Source organism: Leucoraja erinacea, chromosome 12, assembly GCF_028641065.1.
Source record: "Leucoraja erinacea ecotype New England chromosome 12, Leri_hhj_1, whole genome shotgun sequence".
In the NCBI taxonomy this organism is placed as follows: Eukaryota; Metazoa; Chordata; class Chondrichthyes; order Rajiformes; family Rajidae; genus Leucoraja; species Leucoraja erinaceus.
In genome coordinates, this window is record NC_073388.1 from 37,061,959 (window position 1) to 37,088,740 (window position 26,782).

General features: G+C 41.0%; 1 protein-coding gene across 1 annotated transcript in view; it reads left to right on the forward strand.

The window, feature by feature from the left end:
• sucla2 (succinate-CoA ligase ADP-forming subunit beta) overlaps positions 1 to 25,178 on the forward strand; it is a 40,008-nt gene extending 14,830 nt beyond the window's left edge. Inside the window, exons 4-11 of the mRNA XM_055643944.1 lie at positions 2,115 to 2,277; positions 7,846 to 7,974; positions 12,096 to 12,234; positions 14,174 to 14,335; positions 17,348 to 17,490; positions 18,425 to 18,545; positions 20,252 to 20,340; positions 24,715 to 25,178. Coding sequence (XP_055499919.1) covers positions 2,115 to 2,277; positions 7,846 to 7,974; positions 12,096 to 12,234; positions 14,174 to 14,335; positions 17,348 to 17,490; positions 18,425 to 18,545; positions 20,252 to 20,340; positions 24,715 to 24,789 — 1,021 coding nt within the window. The 3' untranslated portion in view covers positions 24,790 to 25,178. The remainder of the gene's footprint in view (positions 1 to 2,114; positions 2,278 to 7,845; positions 7,975 to 12,095; positions 12,235 to 14,173; positions 14,336 to 17,347; positions 17,491 to 18,424; positions 18,546 to 20,251; positions 20,341 to 24,714) is intronic.
• Positions 25,179 to 26,782: the final 1,604 nt, after the last annotated feature.

Sequence of the window (26,782 nt, forward strand, 5' to 3'; positions counted from 1 at the left end):
AAGCTGCTGGACATCAAAAGACCAAGCAGCATCTGTTGGTGGTGGTGGGGAGAGGGGCTGGGAAAGAAATGTTGCTGTTTTTAGTTGAGACCCTGCTTCAGGACTGATTAATCACCCTTTTTTTATCCACACTCGATCCACTGAGTTCATCCAGCAGCTTGTTTGCCGTAATAGTCATTGAGCTCCAGCCAAGTAACGTTGTACAGTGCCTTCCATAATGTTTGGGACAGAGATCCATCATTTATTTATTTGCCTCTATACTCCACAATTTGAAATTTGTAATTTAAAAAAATCACGTGGTTAAAGTGCACATTGTCAGATTTTTATAAAGACCATTTTTACACATTTTGGTTTCATCATGTAGAAATTACAGCAGTGTTTATACATAGAAACCGTGTTTCACAGACGAGGTGGTGTGCTTTGGATCTTGGGCAGTTCCTTCTCTCCTCCATACTTTGCTTTTGCCATCACTCTGAGATATGTTAATCTGTCTCATCTGTCCACAAGACCTTTTTCCAGAACTGTGGTTGCTCTTTTAAGTACTTCTTGGCAAACAGTAACCCAGCCTCCTATTTTTGAGGCTAACCAGTGGCTTGCATCTTGCAGTGTAGCCTCTGTATTTCTGTTCATGAAGTCTTCTGCGGACAGTGGTCATTGACAAATCCACACCTGACTCCTGAAGAGTGTTTCTGATCTGTCAGACGGGTGTTTGGGGATTTTTTCTTTATTATAGAGAGCATTCTTCCATTATCAGCTGTGGATGTTTTCCTTGGCCTGCCTGTCCCTTTGCGATTAGTAAGCACACGAGTGCCCTCTTTCTTCTTAATGATGTTCCAAACAGTTGATTTTGGTAAGCCAAATGGCCCTGTCTCACTTAGGCGACTTTTTGGACGACTGCAGGAGATTATGCAGTTGCCACATGTTCGCCACGTGGTAGCTTCAGAGGGAATTTTTGTTCCTTAACCATTTTCCTCTGTTTACATCATAGAATTTCTTTCTACTGCCCATATTTATTGAGTTGTCTTGATGGAAATTGAATCTGTTGGTTTGGAGTTGTCACATTACATATTCTCTTACATTTTCTTATGAGCGAGAACTTGATGTTCTAAACAACTGGCACCTCCACTTCTAGAAACTAAGGCACTGCAGATGAAGACAGAGTGCTGGAATAGTTTAGGCCGTCAGGCAGTATCTCTGGAGAACATCGATGGGCACTCTTCCATTGCAACATAGATATAGATATAGATATGCCATTTATTGTCACTATACATGTACAGTGAAATTGAAAGCTGCTCGTACTCAGTGCATACATATAATTTAGTACAAAAAACAAGAAACAGAAAAAAAAAAAACAGAAGGGAGAAGGGGGGGGGGGGATAGGTGCACAATTCTGCGGCGCTATATACATATATACAGATGGAAGTCCGGGTGTTGGGCTGTGAAGTCAGTGCATGTGTGAATTTGAATTAAGAGTAGTTATAATTTTCGGAAAGCAACTATTTCTGAGTCTATTTGTCCTGGATTTGATGCACCTATAGCGCCTTCCAGAGGGCAGCAGGTCGAACAGTCCAAACGCAGGATGGGAGCTGTCTTTGATGATATTCTTTGCCCTGCTAAGGCAGCGGGGAGGTGTAGATATCCATCAGGGAGGGGAGAGGGCAACCAATGATCTTCTGAAAGATCATTCTGAAAAGCAATTAGATTTTGTTTGCAGCAGCAAGATTGATGAGCCACTTGAGTGCTACTTTAAAGTGTCAAATTTATCCCACACTTTCAGTTTAGGTGGGTCCGTGGGTTTTTAAAGGTTAGTTATGAAGAAGGTAAAACAAAACAATGAAATAACTAATCCAACATGCCCTGCTTATGTGGTAGCTTCAGAGGGAATTTTTGTTCCTTAAACATTTTCCTTTGTCTCAAAATTATTGGTCATGCTGCAAAACTGCTATTCTGGCCTTTGACTTGATTTCTTTTTTTAATATTTCTGATTTACATTCATCCGTCAATCAGGTGATAATTTCAAAAGAATGTTAAAATGCATTTCTTGTATTGACAACTATGGATTTTGATTGTGCTTTCTCATAGTCATGTTCAATAAAATATTGGTCCTCTTGCAGCCCAGAGGAAGTTCGAGATATTGCTTCAAGGATGATTGGAAAAAAATTAGTCACTAAACAAACTGGAGAGAAAGGAAGGATATGCAACAAGGTGTTTATCTGTGAACGCAGATATCCACGAAGAGAATACTACTTTGCCATCACAATGGACAGATCTTTTCAAGTAAGTAATTAACATTAATGGTACAGGTGCACAACCTTTTATCCGAAAGCCTTGGGACCAGACACTTTTCGTAATTCAGAATTTGTCGGTCTTCGGAATGGAAATTTTTTAGCGTAGATTTTAATGGCTGGCTCAGTGGTAGAGTGTTCGGCTCATATCCGCAAGGTCGCGAGTTTGCGCCTTGATCCCGGCAGTTACTCGGTCGCGAGTTTGAGTCTTCAATGTCGTTTTTTCTTGCAGAATAAATGTTTGTATGAAATGCAGTGTAGGAGAGGTGTACTGACTGTGTGGGCAGAACTTTGGAAGTGATTGCCCACCAGTCTAAAAAGCCGCTGTGTCTCCCTGTCCCTGGGATAGCAGGGGGCGATCAAACAGCACAATACCCCCCTCCCCCTCCAACTCCAGAGGAATCCGCTCCCCGATGGGCCGCTATGGCGACAAGTGGCAGTTCGCCCACAGCCCGAGCTGCGCGACCCCAAGAACAAGACGTACCCCTTGCACACCATCAGCTTCTGCCCATACGGGGAGCGTGTTCCTCTGGAGTTGGAACGGGGCTGGGCTGGAGTTGCTGATCTGGGATCTCCGTGCTTGCAGTGGGCCTGGGGGTCGGTGTTCCGTTGGTCCTGACGTCTCCGGTGACTGGCACTGTGCTGCTAGCATCGCGACGTGAAGACAGTACAAAGCCCCCGCGCCGGTGCAATGAGCGGGGAGCTGGAGAGGGGAGGGAAGGGGTCACACACATGGCTGGGAAGCAGAGGGGTGTAGGTGGGGTGAAACTGAAGGGAGCGACAATCTACTGCTGCCTGCACGCTGAGTTAAAAAGTTCCCACGCAAGACTCGCGATACACTGTGTATCGTGAGTCTACCGTGGGAACTTTTTAACTCAGCTTGCAGGTAGCAGCATATTGTCAATTATTAACCCTCCCGCGCAATATACCCTCACCTTCTCTTTTATGAATGGGGATTTAGTTCCCCTTTCTTCGAGGACCGACCGGAGGTTCCGCTGTCACCTCTGCGGGCCGCCCTCGGTGAACGTTTTCAAGGACCTTTCTTCAAGGACCGAAAAAAATGTCGCTATTCGGAGGTTTTCGTTATTTGGATCTTCGGATAAAAGGTTGTGCACCTGTAGCATTGGAAGCAAGATACTGCTGATAAAAAGGAAAGGTTGGAAAAAACTTAGCAGGCCAGAAAATGTTTGTTGAAAGCAAAAGTATTAAGGTTTTCAGTTCCAAGACTGGAGATGCTGAAAATGGGATTAAATAAAAACTATTTTTTTGTTCTATTGAAAGCTCATTGATCTGAAATTTATATCTTCACAAATACTGACTAACCTCAAGTATTTCAAGCCTTATTTCTGATTGGTGCTATTACATTTCAGTATAGCATTTTTTTTGTTAGGACCAATTAGTTCCATCCAATTATTTTGCTCTTCAGGAAACTTACACTGCTTGACTTCATCAAATTGAAATCTTTGTATAAGATTACGTAGTAAGTATCATCAAATTATAGTAGAATATAGAAACAAAGAGCTGCAGATGCTGATTAATACACAAATGTACTGGAGTAACTCAGCGGATCAGACAGCATCCCGGAGAACATGGACAGGTAACGTTTTGGGTTGAGACTAAGCCTGAAATTGGAAAGGGTGTAGAGAAGATTTACGGTGATGTTGCTGGGATTCGAGGGCCTGAGCTATAGGGAGAGGTTGAACAGGCAAGGTCTCTATTCCATGTAGGGCAGGAGGATACTGGTCGATCCTATAGAGGTGTACAAAATCATGAGAGGAATAGATGGGTAGACACAGAGTCTCTTGCCAAGAGTGGGGGAATCGAGAACCAGAGGACATGGGTTTAAGGAGATGGAGGGAAGGATTTAATACGAACCTGAAGGATAACTTTTTCACACAAAGAGTGGTGTCAATGGAACGAGCTGCGAGAGGAGATAGTTGAGGCAGGTACAATCGCAACATTTAAGAAACATTTAGACAGGTACATGGGTGTGACAAGCTTGGAAAGATAAGGGCTAAATGCAGGCAGATGAGACTAGAGTAGATTTGACATGTTAGACGGCAGGGGAAATTTGAGCCGAAGGACCTGTTTCTACGCTGTAAGACTATGACTCTCTTAAATGCACTATTGTATCTGCCTCAACCACCAACCCCGGAAGTGCCTTTCAGGCACTCGCACTGTATATTAAAAAAAGTTGCCCTACACGTCTCCGTTAAACTCTGACCCTCTCACGGTAAAACTATGCCCTATAATATTTAATTTTTCTATCCTGGAGAAAAAGATTCTTTCTACCCTACCTACGTGTTTAATACTTCTGGTGTCTTCAAAATCTCCAGTGTTCCAGAGAAAATAATCCAATCCTGTCCAACCTCTCCCAGTAGCTATATCCATTGGTCTTGACCCCAAACATCACCCATTCCTTCTCTCCAGAGATGATGAGTTACTCTAGCTTTTTGTGTCTTATCTTCCACTAATCCAGGAATCATTCTGGTAAACTTCCTCTACACACTTTAAAAAGCTTCCACAACTTTCCTGTAATGGGCCATCAGAACTGCATTCAATACTCCAAATGCAGCCTCACCAAAGTCCTGTAAATCTGCATCATGACATCCTGATTTTTATACTCAATGCTCCGACCTATGGAAGCATGCATACCAAATGATTTCATTACCACTCTATCTACTTGTGTTGCTAATTTATGGGAGTTAAGGACCTGGACCCCAGATTCCTCTATACATCAATGCTGCTAAAGGGCTATGCCATTAATTGTATATTTTCTCCTCACATTTCATTTCCCCAATTGCAACACTCTTGCTTGGATTTTTTCACCATATACCATTGTTCTGTCTATTTCTGTGGCTGATCTATACCCTGTTGTCTACCGTAACAGATTTCCTCATTGTCCCTGACCCCAGCAATCTTGGTACCATCTGCAAACTTACTAACCGACCCGTCCACTTTTACATCCAAGTAATTTATATAACACAAAACATCCGAGGTCCCAACACAGATCTCTGCCGAGCTCCACTGATCTCAGACCGTTAGCCAGAATATCATCGGTCTTCTACAAATAAGCCAATTCTGAATCCATATAACCAAGTCATCGTAAATCCCGTGCATCTTAATATTCTAGATCAGCCTACCATGGGGGACTTTGCCAAATGCCTTACTAAAATCCATGTAGACAATGTCCACCGCCCTACCCTCATTAATGACCTTTGTCTCTTCTTTACAATACTCTATATAGTTAGTAAGACATGACCTGCCATGTACAAAGTCATGCTGATTGTCCATAATCCATTCCCTTCCAAATGAGTGTAAATCCTATCCCAAAAAAATCAAAATATTGAATCCCCCTTTGACTCGTTCTTCCAAGCCAATTTTCAATATAGTTGGCTACCTCAACTAGAATTCTGTGCGATCTCATCTTCCACTTTTCTCAATTTTAAAGTGTTTTGAACCACAATAAGTTCGCACCCTGTTATTTTTACAGCTATCTGCAATTTTCCTACACATCAGCTCTAATTCACACTGTCTTCTGATGGCATATAATACAGTTACTGGACAATTCCCCAACAGTATCATCTCTGAGCATTGTAGTTATGTCCACCGTAGTCAAAGAGTCAACGATCAACCAGCCATGCCTCCTCTCAGCTTCTAGTACACTTACCCTGGAACATTGAGCTGCCAATCCTGCGTAAATCAGCCTTACCTGTTAAGATTTAGCATTTAAATAAATATGTTTTAAAACTGCTGGTCTTTTCTATATATTTGCCATGCCAATCTAGTTTAAACCCTCCCAAGTAGCACTAGCTGATCTCCTGTACAGGTCATCACTGCTCTCAGCACCAGCTCCTCAGCTTCATATTCATCTAACCTATTCCTGCCCTCACTAACGTGACAATGGCCGTAATCAAGAAAGGTCTTTTCTAACTCCCTCTATTAATTCTGCTAACCTCATCCCTTTTTCAACCTATGTTGGGTACATATTGAACCCACCGATCATCGGTTCCAGAGCCTTTCTGGAATATCTGTTTTACGGGACCAACAGATAATGAAACGACAATACGTCCCTGGTCTGCTATCTCCTCATCCTCCTAAAGTCGTAGCTTGCTCAACCTCTCCCTATAGCTCAGGCCCTCGAATCCTGGAAAAATCCTCATCAATCCTCTCTGCATCTTTCCAGCTTAATAACATCATATAACAGGGTGACCAAAACTGAACACAATACTCCAAATGTGGCCTCACCAATATTGTGTATAACTGTATCATAACCTCCCAACTTCTATACTCAATAGGTTGGAGAAACTCAGCGGGTGCAGCAGCATCTATGGAGCAACGTTTTGGGCCGAAACCCTTCTTCAGACTGAAGAAGGGTTTCGGCCCGAAACGTTGCCTGTTTCCTTCGCTCCATAGATGCTGCTGCACCCGCTGAGTTTCTCCAGCTTTTTTGTGTAACCTTCGATTCTCCAACATCTGCAGTTCCTTCTTAAACACTTCTATACTCAATACTCTGACTAATAAAGGACAATATATTAAAATCCGTCTTGACCACCTTATCTATTTGTGACGTTGCTTTCAAGGAACTGTGTACATGCACTCCTAGATCCCTCTGCTTTACAACGCTGCAAGATCCTGCTGCAATTCTTGACAACCATCTTTGCCACATTCTTTCAAAACCTGGGCTTCAGGTTATTGCAAGGTCCACTGAATTTATTGTCTTCTAGCCCAATTAATTTTTCCGGTAATAATTTTATACCTATGATTTAAAAAAAAAAAAAATCAACTCGGCCTTATCTGTTCACTCAATCACACTCAGTCATATCCTACAAGTGTCATTACCTTGAGGAGAATGACTTGAGAGGGTGGTGGAAACAGATTCTGTCACATTCTATACTTTTAAGGCTGTGGCACAAAAGGCCACAAATCACATTTAGTAACCGTTTGCATCAATTCTGTATTTTTCATAATTGTTCCTCCCCCTTCCCTCACCCTTCCAGATCCCAGCATTCACCTACATAGTAGGGTTGACTTACACAGCCCAACCTGCATGCCTTTATGATGTGAGGGGAAACTCTCATGGTCACAGGAAGCATGTGCAAACGCCATGGAAATGGCACCAGAATCATGACTGGACACAGTAACACCGCTACCTGCCCCACTGTGCTACCCAAATGGAATTGGTATCACTTGGTACATGAAGGCAGAGACTGGAGACCAAAGGACCTGTTTCTTTGCTCAATGACACTTAGCTGACATCTTGGTGTGTTTACGTGAGTCCTGAGAGAACCTTTTGTACTTGAACAAAATGAGCAATTGGTTTTTAGTATTTCAGGAATATCCCAGAATCCGTGTTTCATTCAATTTTCATAAATTTCTCTTCCCCCCCCCCCCTTTTTTTTCCTCCTGTCCCCATGGATTGAACTAAACACTCCCAAGGGACAATTTATGGAAGCTAATTAACCTATAAACGTGCATGTCTTTTATAAGTTATAAAAAATGTGTTTTGGATCTCGTGAAGGTTTTTTTTAGTTTAATTTCTGCATGTTTCTTCCTGCAGGGGCCAGTTCTCATTGGTAGCAGTCATGGTGGTGTGAACATTGAAGATGTGGCAGCTGAGACACCAGATGCTATTATCAAAGCACCTGTGGATATTATGGAGGGAATCAAACTGGAACAGGCTGTCAAGGTATTGTGACCAATCTTTTTAATGGAGCGAGAAAGTAGAATATATTCTATATGCCTCTTGCTGTAATTTCACATTATGTTGATTTCTGAAGATCCCTCATTAGAACTAATTGTAATTTTACTGTAAATACAACTTTGCTTACTGCCTATGCTGCTGAGATCGACAGGAAGGGGTGGGGGGGGGGGGGTCAGCGGGGGTTGCTGAGAACGTGGGCACATTTGTACTTGTCAGCACTAGAAACGTGGTGACACTTTTGTAATGTCTAGTTGAGATCTATATGATTTTACAGGGTTGGATGCAAAACAAAGCATTTCACTGCAACTAGGTACGTGACAATATAGTATTGAATTGAATCATTGAGAAAATGTATGTGGCAGCAGAAAATGTCTATTTCTGGATGCTGCATCTTAGAAAAGATGTGAAAAACTTGAGCTAGTCATTGTCATACAACATGAAAACGGGTCTTTCCACCCAACATACATACCGGCAGGATGTCCCAACTAAACTAGTTTCATTTGCCTGTGTTTCGCCCATATCCATCTAAACTTTTCCTATCCATGTACCTATCCAAGCGTCTTTTAAATGCTGTTAAAGTATCTGCCTTAGATACCTCCTCTGGCAGCATGTTCTGTAGACCCACATCCCTCTGGGTGAAAAAGCTGCCCTGTGAATTCACCTGATCTACTCCTCTCATGTTTTTATACACCTTTTAAGATCACCCCTCAGCTTCCTGTGATCCTGCCCTATAGCTCAGGCCCTCAAGTCCTGGCAACATCCTCGTAAATCTTCTCTGCACATTTTCCAGCTTAATGCCATCCTTCCTATAGCAGGGTGACTGAAAACAACAGTGTTCCGAGTAGAAACAAGGAGCTGCAGAAATTATGGTTTACAGAAATGACACAAAGTGCTGGAGTAATTCATCGGGTCAGACAGCATCTCTGGAGTACATGGAAAGTTGATGTTTTTGTTTTGGACCCTTCTTCAGATTGATGACTATTCCATCAATGTCTTGCACAACTGTAACATAACGTCTCAATTTCTGTACTCAATAACCTGACTGATGAAGGCCAATATACTAAAGCTTACTTGAACATCCTATCCTGACACCACTCTCAAGGAACTAAACACCTGTACTTCAAATTCCCTCTGCTCTACAACATTCCCTAGTGGTCTACCATTCACTGTGAAGGTCCTGCCCTGGTTTGATTCAGCAACACCTCACAATCTGCATTAAACTCTATTAGCCATTTGTCAGCCCACTTGTGCAGCTGATCAACTGCTGCCATTTTTGATAACCATCTTCACCATCTACGGTACCACCCACTTTAGTGTTATCTGCAAACATACTAACGATGCCTTGTACATTTTCATCTAACTCGTTCACATCAGGCCTCTAGTCTGAAAAACACCTTTCCACTCTGCTTCCTTCTATGAAATCAATGCTGTATCCAGTTAACTAACTCTCCCTGGATCCAATGTGATCTAAGTTTTCAGAACAACCTACGCTGCAGAACTGTTGTGTCTTTTTGTGTCAAGGAGATAGTGTCTTCATAGACACTATCTCCTTGCCCTCTTCAACCTTTTTCAAAGTAACTATCAAATTCATTTGACATTCTCCCACGTACAAATCCATGCTGTCCTAATCAGCTCCTACATATCTAAATGCATATATATCTTATCGTTTTAGAATAGGATAAGTCTGAAGAAGGGTCTCGACCCGAAACGTCACCCATTCCTTCTCTACGGAGATGCTGCCTGTCCCACTGAGTTACTCCAGCATTTTGTTTCTACCTTTGTGTTATCCTTTTAGAAACCTCTCCAGTAATTTGCATACTGCAAATGTTAAGTTCACTGGTCTATAGTTTCCAGGATTTTCCTTGCAGCCCTTCTTAAATAGAGATACCACATTAGACATCCTCCAGTCATCTGCCACTTAAGACCGTGTCATCATGATGATTCATACATCTCATCCAGGGCTCCCACTTTTTAAATCATACCACTTTCCAGGTGTTCCTTTACCTGCAAACATCCTACTTAAAATAACTTTAGTAAGTTAGCAAGCTGGTACAGAAAATATTTCAAAAATACTTCCACAAAAGAGTGACTTTAGTTATGTGGGTAAGAGTGGAAAAATGGGTTCACCTTAGCCCAGTAGTTGTGATTGGATATAGTAAGTACTGGTACTGATTGTCAAGTACTGGAGGGTACAGATTAAGGTGATTGACAAACATGCAAAAATAACAGTTAACAAACTGAGTTTCAGTTGGACAAGCTGAAAGCAGTTAGCATCCTGGAGTGACTGTTCCTCAGAGTATAAAAGGAAGGTAGATACAAGCAGATTGACCATGTTGGCAGTGGCCGTGTGGAGGTGCAAGTGTCATGTGGAGAGGAAGTGTGAGACTTAGCTTGAGAGGCATAGTACTGTGTGGTGGGGAAGTGCAAGGCTTTGACATGAGAACATTTGGCACATGGGTTGATGGCAGGAGAAGGTGTGATTTTTTTTTTTTTCTAAAACTTTCCTTTGTCTAGTGCAGCAAAGATAGCAGTTAGGGCAGTGCCATGGGCACTCCTTACAGATGCCGTTAGGGAACTGGAGCAGCAGCTGGATGACTTCAGGATCGTCCGGGAGACAGAGGAGGTCATAGGAGTTGCAGTGAGGTGGTCACACCAAGGGTATGTACAGAAAGCAGATGGGTGAATACCAGGAAAGGGAGAAGACAGGGAGTGCTGGAGTCTTCTGCGGCCATTGCCCTTGACAACAGCTGTGCATCTTTGGATATTCTTGGAGGATGACAGCAGCACCAATGAACTGATCTACAGTGTCATGTCTGGCTCTGAAGCACAATGGGGAAGGGGAAATTCAGACATAGTTATCATGAAATGAGGCTTGTTAGTTCTGTGGTAGCAAACAACGCTCCAGGAGGTTTGTTGCTTCCCTGTTGCCTGAGTCCAGGAAACAGCATTTGCAGATCATTCTCAAGGGGGTGGGTGACCGGCTGGAAGTTGGTGTGCATATTGGCACAAATGACATGGATAGGAACAGGGATGAGGTCCTGTAAAGTGAATATAGGGAGTCAGGCAGAAGATTAAAAAACAGGACCCTGAGGGTAGTAATTTCCGATTACTCCCGCTTGGAATAGGAAGATAAAACAGATGAATGCATAGCTCATGGGTTGGTTCAGTGGGGCAGAGATTGCAAGATTACAAGAGGGGTGGGTTGTATCTGAACTGAAGGGGGACCATATTCTTCCAGGGCACTACGACTACTCAGGGGGGTTAAACTAAAGAAGCAGGGGGCTGCGTGTCAGGAATTGAAAGGAATATTGGGAGAAGGGATCAGTACTAGTGAATCTCAAAGGAAGGACAGGTAGGGAGAAGTGAAACATTGAAACCCTATATTCCTAAATGGTGATGCTGTTGGGCTGAAGTGTGTTTATTTCAATGCAAGGAGTATTGTGAGGGAAATCAGATAAACCAAGAGCCTGGATCAGTGTTTAGGACTATGGTGTGGCCATTTCGGAAACATGGTTGCGAGAGGGACACAATTGACAGCTCAATGTTTCACGGTTTCAGTGTTTCAGACTTGATCGAGAGGGAGGCAAAAGAGGTGGAGGAGTTGTGCTATTAATTAGGGAAACTGTCACAGCGCACTTAAACAGAGGACATACGAGAGGATTTGTCCACTTGGGCAATATGGGTAGAGCTTCAAAATAAGAAAGGAGCAAGCACTCCAATGGGTTTGTACTATAAACCTTTCTGTTGCCTGATTACAGCTGAGAAGAAACTATCCCTGAATCCGGATGTATGCATTTTCAAATGTCTGTACCTCTTGCCTTGTGGGAGAGAGGAGAAGAGGGAGTCACCAGGGATAGATTTAGGGATATGGGTCAGTTGCAGGGGAATGGTCAGCATGGACGAGTTGGGCTCTATACTTGGTTTCCATTGTTTACTGTGATTTAACTAATATATATCTCTGACCTTTTAAAATTATTACAAATTATATTTGTTATAAAGATATAAAATCTCTCACAAAACCTTGTATTCAATGATGTTGAAGGATTTCATTTTGCTTTTTTGATTGCAGCCACAGCTTATGTTGTTTATATTTAATTTTATAATAGGTTGCACAGCTAATGGATTTCCCAGATTCATTGATAGATGATGCTGCTGATGTGATTGTACGTTTGTATGAACTCTTTTTGAAATATGATGCTACTTTAATTGAAATAAACCCAATGGTGGAAGACTCGTCAGGCATGGGTAAGATAACTCTTAAGAGTTTTCAATTCTGGAATTTACTTGCATTAAAGAACATTTACTAAAGAGACAGAAAATGTAATATAACTGTTTTGAATTACAATGGTTATTTTCCAATATTTTTGGAAAATTGCATTTCATGAAATAACACAATTCTATTTTTTATGAGCTGCCGTTTTATTGCCAACTTGTGCTTTTGCTTCAGATTTTTTTCTAAGCATTTTGGTCGACTAAAAGGTAATTTAGCAAAACACTTAATGCTGGTGGGACTCAGCGGGTCAGACAGCATCTGGGGTGACAGTGATTCCACAGATGCTGCCTGACCCGCTGAATTCATCAACACTTAATGTTGTGTTCAAGATTCCAGCATCTGCAGGTTCGTGTGTCTCCAAAAACATAAATTAGTTAGGATGTGATTTGTAATTTAGCACGACATAGAAAAATGTCCAAAGAACATTGAATCTTTATTTTAAACTTTTTAGAGTAATGAACACCATGCATCATGAAGAATTAGTGTTTATTTCTACTCAAGTAAGATTATGCTTCTATTACTCTCTCAAACTAAATTGGAAGCTATTGTATTGTAGACATTACTATTCTGCACCAAAAATCTTTTCTAGCAAGCACCAGGCACAAAGTCATACATTTATTGCAGATTTATTAAGTTTAAATATAGATGTCTAAATATTTTTGTTCTGCAATGAATTGAAATGTAACATGAATTGACACTCATCCTGTTATGCTGTATCTGTGGAAAGAAAAACAGTACGTTTCAGGTTGATTTAATTTCAATTCTAATTCCCATTTCTGAAGATTCAATTGAATCAGTAACACTGAATCAATAATTCAGAAATTACGAGGTTCCTATATTCCATAGGAACCCATCCATCTGGGCTCACAGTGACACACAAGTATAGCTGCTGCCTTACAGCGCCAGAAACCCAGATCGATCCTGCTATGGGTGTTGACTGTATGGAGTTTGTACGTTCTCCCTGTGACTGAGTGGGTTTCTCCAGGTGCTCCTTTTTTCTCCCACTTTCTAAAGACATGCGGGTTTGTAGGTTAATTGGTTTATGTAAATTGCGCCTGCTGTGTAGGATAGAACTAGTGTACGGGAGATCGCTGGTCAGCGTGGACCTGGTTGGCCGAAGAGCTTGTTTCTACACTTTCTCTAAACTAAAATTTGAAATGTTCTATTTTTCAGTTCCATCATTTGTACCCATTCCCATTTGCATGGCACTTTTGGCCACTTCGGGGAATGCTACTCCTGCCCATTCACCCTTGTCATCATTCGCATGAAGCTGCGATTAATTTTCACAACTAGTTTTGAGTAGTAAAGTTATTCAGCACGCAGACAGGTCCTTCTGCCCAATTCGTCCATGCTGACAATTTCCTTACATGTGCCAGTCGCATTTACTACTTTTGACACTAAAACGCTCCTGTGTGCCACTCGTTCACACACATCTCTCCACTCCTCAGATCTTGAAGGTCTAACTGCAACTTTCTGATAAGGTCCTTGATGTGAGATGTCCAGTTCTGTTTATTTTATTGTCATGTGTACTGAGGTACAGTGAAAAGTTTTTGTTGTGTGTATCCAGTCAGCAGAAAGACGATACATGATTACAATCGAGTCATTCACAGAGTATAGATGCATGATAAAGCAATAACGCTTAGTGCAAGGACAGTCTGAGGGTCACCAATGAGGTAGATAGTAGTTGAGCACTGTCCTCTGCTTGTGGTAGGATGATTCTGTTGCCTGACAACAGCTGAGAAGAAACTGTCCCTGAATTTGGAGGTGTATGTTTTCACACTTTGTCAACCCTGTTCCTCCCTCCACTTATTCTATCCTTAATATTTACCATATTTTTGATTATTTACAGGTTTACAGCATCTGCGTTGATTTGTTTTTGGATCAGTAAATGTCTTAATCCTTTTGTTCCAGTTATGTGCATGGATGCAAAGATCACTTTTGATTCCAATGCTGCATACCGCCAAAAGGAAGTATTTGACTTGCAAGACTGGAGCCAAGAAGATGAAAGGGACCAGGAAGCAGCAAAAGCAGACCTCAACTACATTGGACTGGATGGCAACATTGGCTGTTTGGGTAGGGAAGAATGCAGTTGAAAATAATTGGTTCAGATTCCTAATGTTTTGTTTTCTATTTCTTTTTCCCCACCTACAATCACGTTGGAATACCCTCACTTGAACAGACCCCATTGTATTGGATTTTGGTTATAGTGGATGGACCTGCTGACGCCACTCCCACTTGCACTGCCTCCGCTGTCCTGGCTTCCGATGCCACCCCCATCTCTCAAGATGCACCAGCAAACCCCTCTTCACACCACACGGTTCAGTTGACATGGCTCTTATTGTGGCTCACACTAGCCCCTGGGGGCAACGCTTTCTTAACCACCCTAACTGCTTGTGCTGCCACCGGCAGTGATCATTGAATCTGGTCTCCAAGATACCTCTGCATATCAGTGCCATTAATTCTATACCCTCGCCTCACATTCAACCTCCCAAAATGCATCTCCTCACACTTCCTAGGGTTAAACTCCATATGCCATTTCTGCACTCTTTGCAGCTGGTCAATATCCCGCTGCATCATCTGACAGTATTTCAGGCTGTCCGCAACTCCTCCAATTTTGGGTATCATCGGCAGACTTGCTCACCGACACATCTATATTTATGTCAAGGTCTTTTATATATATCACAAATAGCAGCGGTTCCCTGCAGAACTCTACTGGTCACAGACCTCCAGTCAGGGTATCTCTTCCACCACAACCTTTGGTCTTCTTTGATCAAGCCAGTGCTCAATCTACACAACCAAGTTATCATGAATTCTGTACATCTTAATCTTCTGGATCAGCCTACCACTGGGGACCATATCAAAATTTGATGTTTAGCTTTGTTTAGAGATAGAGCACGAAAACAGGCTTTATTAGAGTAATTGTTTCTTTTTTTAGCTCAACCCATTGCAATCCATTAGACCGACCCTCTTGTATGTCCTGTGTGAGTACGGCTGTGACATTCTCCCTAGATTAGTAAAGCAACTCCTCTACCTCTTTCTCCTCTCTCTATCTCAGGTACTTTGAGCAGTAGTGTCCCTCTAGTAACCAAGTTTCCGTTATGGCCACAACATCATAATTCCAAGCACTAATCCAGGCTTTATCCACAATATTTCTTGTATTGAAGTATGGACTTCAGCCCTTAATTTTCATCATATTGATGAACTACTCCCTACCTGTCCTTCATTTGATACTTGTCATAACCCCCACTTTCTCATCAGCCCTTCTATTTGCTTACATAATGCACAGGTTCTCCCACAGGATCAATAATGACGTTGTATGGATTCAGAGCTGGCATACCGTTACAAGATACAAGATGCCTTTTATTTGTCACATGTGCCAGTTGGCACAGTGAAATGCGATCACGTGAAATGTGAAATGTTAGAAGATAGAAGGGTTGTGGTGAAAAGACACTATTCAGGCTGGGAGTCCGACCAGTGGAGTTCCACAGGGACCCGTGCTTGGACAGCTGCTGTTTATGATATATATAAATGACTTGGACGTAAACGTTGTTGGTTTGTAAATTTGCAGATGACACCAAGATCGCTGGGGTTGCGGACTGTCAAAGGTTGTAGCGGGATATACATCAGCTACGGAAATGGGCGGAGAAATGGCAGATTGAGGTTAATCCTAGCAAGTGTATGTTTTTTGCTCTTTGGGTGGTCAAATGTAAGGAGAAAATATACAATTAATGCCATGACTCCTAAAAGCATTGATGTCCAGAGGGATCTTGGGGTCCAAGTCCAAACTCCCTGAAAGTGGTAATACAAATAGATAGTGGTAAAGAAGGCGCATAGTATGCTTGTTTTCATAGATTGGGGGATTGAGTCAGAAAATCACCATGCAGCTTAAAAGGACTTTAGCTAAGCCACATTTGGGCTGTTGTGTGCAGTTCTGGTTGCCCCATCTTTTGGAAAGGGTGCAGCGAAGGTTTATTATAATGATGCCTGATTTAGGGGATATTAGCTACTGGGAGAGGTTGGACACACTTGGATTGTTTTCTCTGGCACACCAGAGGTTACAGGGACACCCAACAGAAGTATATAAAGTTATGAGAGGCATAGGTAGGGTAGATAGTCAGAACCTTTTTCTCAGGATGGGGAAAATCAAATACTAGAGGGCATAACGTTAAGGTTAGCGGGGCAGAGTTTGAAGGAGCTGTGCAGGGCCATTTTTAAAAATACAGCATGTAGTGACTGCCTGGAATGTGCTGCCGGGTCGGGTGATTGAAGAAGATGCATTAGTGGCATTTAAAAAGCTTTAGGATAGGCATATGGATACAGAGGGATATGGGCTACATGCAGATAGATATGTCTGGCGAGATGGAATGTTTCGGCATCACTCCTGCAGATTTGGATCTGTACATAATTTTGTCGAAATTCTGTATTGGATCATTTTCCCTCTCTGCTGCATTCAAAATGTCTGGTGGGGCTAGACATGCTGGAGTAACTCTAGCATCTCTGGAATAACTGACGTTTCGGGTCGAAACCCTTCTTCAGACTGAAAGTCAGGGGAGAGGGAGACATATAGATATGAACGGGTAAGGTGTGAAAACACAGATCAAAGGGTACGATGCTCAAGGAAATGGAGAATGGTACATTGTTAGCTGAAGGGAAGGTGCAATGAGGTATATAATCAGTAATATTGAATCAGGAGGACCATGAAATTAGTCGGAGAACTAGGATGGGGAGAGACGGAGAGAAAGGGAAAGCAAGGGTTACGAAGTTAGAGGTCAGAGAGGGGGAGGTCAGGGGTGATGGTGACGATGCGACAAGGGTTTGGGTCAGACGGGGGTAGGCGTGGACAGAGGTTGCTGGTGGGGCTTTTGTAATTTTTGTTTTCAAAATACTCATTTATTTTCAAATATTCAATATCTAATATCATTTGGAAAACTAGTTTGAGAATAATTGAGAAGATTGTATAAAAGCACTGAATTCTCTCAATTCAAATGTGATTTTCAAAAATAAAGTTTAAACATTGTTAATATATGTTTTCTTGCCTACATACTTGAACAGGTTTTGAAGTTGTTTCATTTCTTTGTTTTTTAGTCAATGGTGCAGGATTGGCTATGGCAACAATGGATATTATAAAACTTCATGGTGGTACTCCAGCTAACTTCCTAGATGTGGGTGGTGGAGCAACAGCCCAGCAGGTTACGCAGGCCTTCAAGCTTATCACTTCAGACAGAAAGGTAGGCATCTAAGAAATATATATTCAAGCAAAAATTTACTTTTTGGTAATTTGAAGCTCATGTTATCGGAGCAGAATTAGGCCATTTGGCCCATCGAGCCTAGTCCGTCATTCAATCATGGCTAATCTATCTTTTCTTCTCAACCTTATTCTCCTGTCTTCTCCCTATAACTTTTGACCTTTACTAATCAAGAACCTGTCCATCTCCGCTTTAAAAATACCTAATGACTTGATCTCCACAGCTGTCTGTAGCTATGAATTCCACTGATTCACCACTCTCTCACTAAAGAAATTCCTCCATTCTAGAGGTATGTCTTTTTATTTTGAGGCTGTGCCCTCTGGTCCAAGATTCTCCCTCTATAGAAACATCCTCTCCACATTCACTCTATTCAGCCCTTTCACTGTTCAGTAAGTTTCAAACATCCTCCTAAACCGCAGCAAGTACGGATCTGCAGTCGTCAAAAGTCTCATTATACGTTAACCCAATTATCCCTGGGATCATTCTCATAAATCACCTCCGGATGCTCTCCAATGGTGGCACATCACTCCTCCGATATGGGGCCAAAAACTGCTCATGATACTACAAAAGCAGTCTAACTAGTGCCTTATAAAGCCTTGTTGTTTTTATATTCTCTAGAAATGAATGCTTACATTGCATTTGCCTTCCTTACTACCGATTCACCTTGTAAAGTAACCTTTTGGGAATCCTACACCAACACTCCCAAGTCCCTTTACACCTCAAAATTATGAATCCTCTACCTATTTTGAAAATAGCCTACGCCTTTATTCCTACTACCAAAGTTCTTGACATTATACTTATATATAGGGTATGTGGGGATTAAAAAACTGGAGGGGAGACATGCATAATAAATCTTGATTTTCAATGCTTTTTGCTTTGAATAACTGGTCGATAATATCTCTCTATTTGTTGACAGGTTCAGGCGATCCTGGTGAACATATTTGGTGGGATTATGCGTTGTGACATAATTGCTCAAGGAATCATTACTGCTGTATCAGATCTACATTTAAAAATTCCCATTGTTGTTCGATTGCAAGGTGAGAATGTTAAAATATTACACCTATTATAGCCTCTCAACTTCAATGTAAGAACTCTGATTTGTTCAATATAACTTATCTTTTTTTAATACAGCATTTATTTAAAATAATTAGCATCTTTAATCTTGCACAGTCAACACATAGCCACAAGACTGGACAATTAAGAACAAGTGGAAGTTGACAGGGAGAATGTTGTTGGTAGGATTCTGGAATTGTGGATGATTTGGAAGTTTATAGGGTAGTGGTGGTTAGTGCATTGGAAAAATTAAAACAGAATTTAGAAGTGATCATTCTGAAGTTAGCAGAAAGATCTGTATGGAGTGGTTGTAATCACTCAAGCTATTAATCACTTCAGAAACTCTGGTGAATATACTATGGAAGTAGTTTTACTTGAAAAAGTGATTCCAAGAACCTTAAAAAATAAATAAATAAGAGCAGAACATTTGGTGGTAGTTAGAATGGAGATGGGCAGAGATTTTAAAGATGTAAAAATCTGAGATTTAAACAGAATAATTTAAAGCATTCCATATTTAGTTTATTTATTGTCACACGAACTGAGATGCCTAAAATGCCTGTTTTGTGTGGTGTCCAGGCAAATCAAACTATACACAAGTACCATAGATTCTCTTCTAGAACAGCACGAAGATTGTCGCCATGTTCCGGCGCCATCGTGCAACTTCCAAGAATGAAAAGTCTAATCTTGATCCATTGGGATAAGCAATTTCTTATTTTCTCACTTTAAGGCCTGGTGTCCTGGTAGCTAGGGTAGAAGCAGGGGGCAGCCTGCCTAGCACGGTGCCGTTGGCTCCCCAGATTCCCTTTTTAGTTCCCTTTTGTTGGTCTTTAAAAACTTCCCAATCCTATAGCATCCCACTAATCTTTGCAATATTACATGCCTTTTCTTTTAGTTTTATGCCGTCTTTGACTTCCCTTATCAGCCACGATCGCCTCATTCTTCCCTTAGAATCTTTCTCATTGGGATGAAAAGATCCTATGTCTTCTGAATTATTCTGATTTCATAATCTCCCTTTCAAACTGCAGGTTGAATGTTATCATATTATCACTATCTCCTAAGGATTCCTTTATCTTAAGCTTCCTAATCAAATCTGGTTCATCACATAACACCAAATCCAGAATTACCTTATTACCTGCTTATTACTTGCCATGCTTTGTCTTGTCTCTTCTTTCTTCCAGCTTTCTTGCCCCCTACTCTACAATCAATCTGAAGAAGGGGCCCAGTCCAAAATGTCACCCATACATGTCTCCAGAGATGCTGGACCCATTGCCACCTTACTCCAGCATGTTGTGTACTTTTGTGTAAACCAACATCTGCAGTTCCTTGTTTTTCCAGCAGTGTTTTGATCAGTAAGGTAAACAAGCCGAGGAACAGCCAAAGCCTTTTAATTCAGATAAATGCAAAGTGTTGCATTTTGGGAAGTCAAACCGGAGTAAGACTTTCATGGTGAGCGGTAATGCCCTGGGGAGTGTTGGAGAACAGAGATCGAGGAGGACAAGTATATAGTTCCCAGAAAGTGATTTAATTGGTAGTGAAATAGGCGTTACTAGCCTTCATCAGTCAGAACATCAGTGATCCTGTTCCACTTGGAAAGTAGAAGGAGACCAAGAGACAGATAACCATCATGAAATAGTGGATTTTCTTTGACGATCATATTGAAATTTGATGGAAATGTTTCTATGTCATTTAGGTACACGTGTCGATGATGCGAAAGCAATAATAGCAGCGAGCAGCCTGAAAATTCTTGCCTGTGATGACCTGGATGATGCTGCACGGATGGTAATATTTATTCTGCAACCTGGCGTTTATGTAAAGATATTAAAGTTTAAATTTTGCAATCAACAGCAATAAGCAGCTCTCGCCAGTTGAATGTTGCTCCTAATCTCCATTCTCAAATCATTGACAATTTAATTACTTGCATGCAGCTTGGAAAAAAACTCTTTGATCTGCCCACGAGATACAAGAATGAGCCTTTTGCTTATCTAGTATTGAAAACAGGATTTGTTTTGCTGTGAATTACAGTGCCCTCCATAATGTTTGGGGCAAAGACACATCATTTATTTATTTGCCTCTGTACTCCACAATTTGAGATTTGTAAACGAATCACATGTGGTTAAAGTGCACATTGTCAGATTTTATTCAAGGCCATTTTTATACATTTTGGTTTCACCATGTAGAAATTACAGCTGTATTTATACATAGTCCCCCATTTCAGTGCACCATTATGTTTGGGACACATGGCTTCACAGGTATTTGTAATTGTTCAGGTATGTTTAATGCTGTAATTTACTATCTTTACATATTCTGTTGTGCTTCAGCAAGTAAGAATTTCATTGTCCTATCTGGGACATGACAATAAACACTCTTGACTCTTGTATAAGAGAGCTATCAGCACCTGGACTTTCCTCCAGTCTTTCCATCACCTTTGGAAACTTTTATTGCTGTTTATCAACATGAGGACCAAAGTTGTGCCAATGAAAGTCAAATAAACCATTATGAGACAGAGAAACAAGAATAAAACTGTTAGAGACAACAGCCAAACCTTAGGCTTAGCAAACTCAACTGTTTGGAACATCATTAAGAAGAAAGAGAATGATGAGATTAGTAATCGCAAAGGGACTGGCAGGCCAAGGAAGACCTCCACAGCTGATGACAGAAGAATTCTCTGTATAATAAAGAAAAATCCCCAAACATCTGTCCGACAGATCAGAAACACTCTTCAGGAGTCACATGTGGATTTGTCAATGACCACTGTCCGCTGAAGACTTCATGAACAGAAATACAGAGGCTACACTGCAACATACAAACCACAGGTTAGCTGCAAAAATAAGATGGCAGGTTACAGTTTGCCAATAAGTACTTAAAAGAGCAACCACAGTTCTGGACAGGTGAGACGAAGATTAACTTAAATCAGAGTGATGGCAAGAACAAAGTATGGAGGAGAGAAGGAACTGCCCAAGATCCAAAGCATACCACCTCATCTGTGAAACACGGTGGTGGGAGTGTTATGGCCTGGGCATGAATTTCTGCTGAAGGTACTGGCTCACTTATCTTCATCGATGATACAACTGCTGATGGTAGTAGCATAATGAATTCTGAAGTGTATAGACTCATCCTATCTGCTCAGGTTTAAACAAATTCCTCAAAACTCATTGGCTGGCTGTTCATTCTACAGCAACCCAATGATCCTGCTGTCGTTTCTACGTGGTGAAACCAAAATGTATAAAAATTGCCTTTATTGCCTCTGACAATGTGCACTTATTGCCTGGACAATGTGCACTTCAACCACATGTGATTTTTTTTTCTATTACAAATCTCAAATTGTGGAGTACAGAGGCAAATAAATAAATGATGTGTCTTTGTCACAAACATTATCAGGGGCACTGTAAATTGGGTGTGCCCAGACTAATCAATCAGCTAATTAATAGATACAATGAATATACATGTATAAATTATACCGTTTATTTCGCATATTGGTTATTTCTTTACTGAAGAACTTTGAGTAAAGCTAAATCTGGACATAGTTAATTGTGATTCAGTGTTTTCAGGAGGTAACAAAGATTGATGAAAGCTGGGCAGGCAATGTTGACAATTGGATTTTTAATAAGGCATTTAAATAGACCCTGCATTGTAAATCGGTCCACAAAGTTAGAGCATGTGGGATCCGAAGCGAGCTAACTAATTGGATCCAGTATTGGCATGGTGGTAAGAAGCAGAGGGTAGTGATGGAAGGCTGTTTTTATTGATTGGCAACAAGTGTTTTAAAAGACATTTGGACAGGTATATGGATAGATTGGTTTAGAAGGATATGGGCCAAACGCAGTCAGGTGGGATTAGTGTGGATGGGGCATGTTGGTCAGCAAGAGCAAGTTGGGCCAAAGGGCCTGTTTCAACACTGTTGAACTGCAGGGAGCAAAAGCTAAAATACTAGAGGATCTCAGAGGGCCAGGCAGCATCTATGGACGAAATGTTTCGGGTTGGGACCCTTCAGATTAGTCCTGGGGACTTATTTGAATCTCACCGCACAGTTCGCGACTTATTTGAATTTAAATTCTGGAATTAAACGGTTTAATGTGACCATGAAAACCAATTTTTATTGTTTTTCTGGTTCATCTGGTTCACATATCCTTTGGGGAGGATATTTGCCGTCTTACCTGGTCAAAGTCACTCAGCCCCTGACCTCAATACAGCCGTGATCAAACATGGACAAAAGAGCTGAATTCCAGAGAGGAAGTGAGTGTAACTGACCTTGATATCAAGACAGCGTTATCTGTCGGGATCAAGGAGGTTCTGGCTAAACTGGAATCATTTGAAATCAGAGAAAACTCTCTGCTGGTTGGAATTATTCCCAGCACAAAGGAAGTTGGTTGTGGACGTTGCAGGTCGTACATCTCAGCCACACAACATCTCTGTAGGAGCTCCTCAGTGTAGTGCCCTGGGCCCAACAATCTTCAGCTGCTTCATCAATCAATGACTTTCATTCAATCATAAGGTCACGAGGTGGGATGCTGGAAAGCAGGTGGATGGGTGTGGGTGATGGACAAATGAACATGGGAAGGGTAAACAAAGAAAGAACACCAAAACAAACCTCATTGCAACTTATCCTATAGTGAAAGGCCTGGATAGAGTGAATGTGAGAGGATGTTTCCACTAGTGGGAGAGTCTAGCACCAGCGGCCGTAGCCTCAGAATAAAAGGACATACCTTTAAAAATATGGGGAGGAATTTCTTTACTCCGAGGGTGGCGAATCTGCGGAATTCACTGCCAAAGATGGCTGTGGAGGACATCAATGGATATTTTTAAGGCGGAGATTGACTGATTCTTAGTTAGTATGGATTAAGTGGTGACGGCAGGAGAATGGAGTTGAGAGGGAAAGATAGATCAGCCACAATTGAATAGTGGAGTAGACCTGTTGGGTCAAATGGCCAAATTCTGCTCCTAGAACTTATGTCACACCTTTTGTCTTCTCACCTCTGGCCTTTGTCCCAACCATCTGCCAATAAAACACCCCCACCGCTGGTTTGTATCCACCTATCACTTGCTGGATTTTGGCCCACCCTGACTTCTCTTCCAGCTTACTAACACACTCCCCCACCCCCTACAATTAGTCTGAAGATGGGTCCTGACGTTAAACGTCGCCTATTCATGTTCTCGAGAAATGTTTCCTGACCTGCTGAGTCACTCCAGCATTTGCACCTCCATTTAAAAATAACTTGGCAAATTACCATGAAATAAACTTGGAAGCAAGATCATTGCCAAATGGATTAAAGGGTCAGTACTGGTGTTTATTTTCTTTGTAAAACAACAAATATTGCTTCATAGAATAGCTGCCAATGTAAATTTTATTCTGAACACAAATATTAAAGAGCAAATTTAAATTGAAATGGATCGGTAGTAAGAAAGGTGAATACAATGTTAGCATTTTTGAGAGAGGACTAGAATATAAAAACAGGCATGTAATGCCAAAGCTTTATAAGGCACTGGTCAGACCAAATTTGGAGTATTGTGAGCAATTTTGGGCCCCTTGTCTGAGGAAGGATGTGCTGGCATTGGAGAGGGTTCAAAGCAGGTTTACGAAAATGATCCCGGGGATGATTGGGGCAACTTATGATGAGCATTTGACGGCACAGGGCTTGTACTCGCTGGAGTTTAGAAGGATAAGGGAGGATCTCATTGAAGCTTACCAAATAGTGAAAGGCCTGGACAGAGTGAATTTGTGAAGAATGTTTTCACTAGTAGGAGAGTCTAGAACCAGGAGGCATAGCCTCTGAATTAAAGGATGTATCTTTAGAAAGGAAATGAGGAGAAATTTATTTTGTTAGAAGGTAGTGAATCTGTAAAATTCTTGGCCACAGACAGGTGTGCAGGGCAAGTCATCGGTTGCACCATTTTGAGGTGGAGATTGACATATTCTTAATTAATAAGGATGTCAAAGGTTATGGGGAGAGGGCAGGAGAATGGAGTTGAGAGGGAAAGATAGATTAGTCATGATTGAATGGCAGAGTAGTCTTGACGGGCTGAATGGCCTAATTCTGCTCCTGTTACTTATGAACACAAATTGCAAATGTTTTCAGTCTTCTTGTAGAAATCTGCAGTCAATACTATTATCTCTTACAATGGTACAATTTTATCTCTATTTTTCCCTCCAAATAGGTTGTAAAACTTTCAGAAATTGTTTCACTGGCCAAAGAAGCACAAGTCAACGTGAATTTCCAGCTTCCAATCTAATCATGATACTTCAACCTCAAAGCTGGAGGCTTTAAAGGCGACAGTAATAGAACACCTATTTATTTTTCATATGCTTGTGGTTCTTGAAATGTGTGCTTAATAAAAGGAATGTCGTTAGCAGCCTGGGGATATTTATTTATTTGGAAGGAAAATAAGCGTGTAAAAACAGGCAACACTCATTTTTACCATATTAAGGTTAAATTAACATTGAAATGTCATATTAATTTATTAATATGAAAGATTCGGAACAATTGCATATTCTGCACGATATATCTATGCCATGCAGTCGCAGTGCAGATTGCCAATTGGCCTCTTGCAATGAACATTTGTAACATTTTAATATCTACATGTCATGTAAATGTTGAGTGTTTTATTAAATCATCAACGGTAATTTCTAGCTTTTAATTCCTTCACAAAATGACCACACAAGATCAAGGTACAATGATTAAATTATTGGACTAGTCATCTAGAGGCCTAGTCTAACAATCCCAGGGATCTGAATTCAAATCCTCTGGTAGCTGTGGAATTTAAATTTAATTCATGCTTTGGAATTCAAACAAAAATGATTCCGCAGTATTAATGAGAATACAAAGTATTGTTAAAAAAACTCCATCTGTGTCACATAAGAAAGGAAAACTTGTCCTTACCTGATGCAGCTTGTATGTGACTACAGTTATATTAATCTGGTTGATTTATGAGGATGTTGCCAAGATCTGAGGGCCTGAGCTATAGTGAATGGTTGTGTAAGCTAGAACTTTATTCCTTGGGGCACAGGTGGCTGAGGGGGATCTTATAAAGGTGCCATATCATCATACGGAGAATAAATAGGGTGAATGCACAGAGTCTTTTACCCAGAGTAGAGGAATCAAGAAGCAGAGTACATAGGTTTATGGTGAGGGATTTAGCATGAACCTCAGGGGCAACTTTTTCACGATGGGTATATGGAACGAGCTACCAGTGGAGGAAGTTGAGAAAGGTACTAGAACAACATTTAAAATACACTAGAACAGATACATGGCTAGGAAAGGTTTTGAGAGATATTGGTGAATTAGAGGGACGGGCAAGTGGGACAAGCTGAGATAGGGCATCTTGGTCAGCACGGACTATTTGGACCGAAGGGCCTGTTTCCATGCTGTATGAACATGAACCTTAGCTGTCCTTTAAAATAGCGTAGTAGTTGAAAGGTAAATAGGAAGGTACAATAAATGCTAGCCTTGCCAATGATGCCGATCTGAAAAAATAATTTTCAAGTTCCTTCTCTGAGCTTTACCTTTGCATTTCCAAAACAATTGTTCTGTTTTGTGTGATTTTCTGATGGCATTTTGTCCCTCCATTATAAGTAGGATAAAATAGTTTTTAAGTGCATTGCTTACAACTAATTTACTGCAAACCTTCCCACATATTCCTTCACCTCGCACAGATAATTATGATATAAGCAATTTTTATAATTTCATGTTGTCATATAACCATATAACAATTACAGCACGGAAACAGGCCATCTCGGCCTTACAAGTCCGTGCCGAACAACTTTTTTTTCCCCTTAGTCCCACCTGCCTGCACTCATACCATAACCCTCCATTATTTATCCATAAATAATTTTAACAACATCAATAATAAAGCATCAATAACATGTCTACTTAATAAGCGTATACATAAATGTGTATGTTGCATAGGATTTTAATTGTTTCTGTATTAAAAATACACTTTATCGTGCCACTTTATTTAGACTGTTAAGACACTGCTCAAAATAATTCCCATTCAGCATAAACATGATTACATTATGAAATGTTTTTAAAGGCTGTCAGTGCAAGAATGGTGAGAAATATCAAGACAAATCCAACAATTTTTGTTCGGTGAGATACCAGGTGATGTGAAGCTTTGGCCGTACGAGTCCATTATTACAAATCTTTATGAATAATTCAACAAAAAGATAATATGAAGAATGTGGATTACAGCACTGTGGGATGTAAATTTGCGTTTCTGGGTGGAGCAT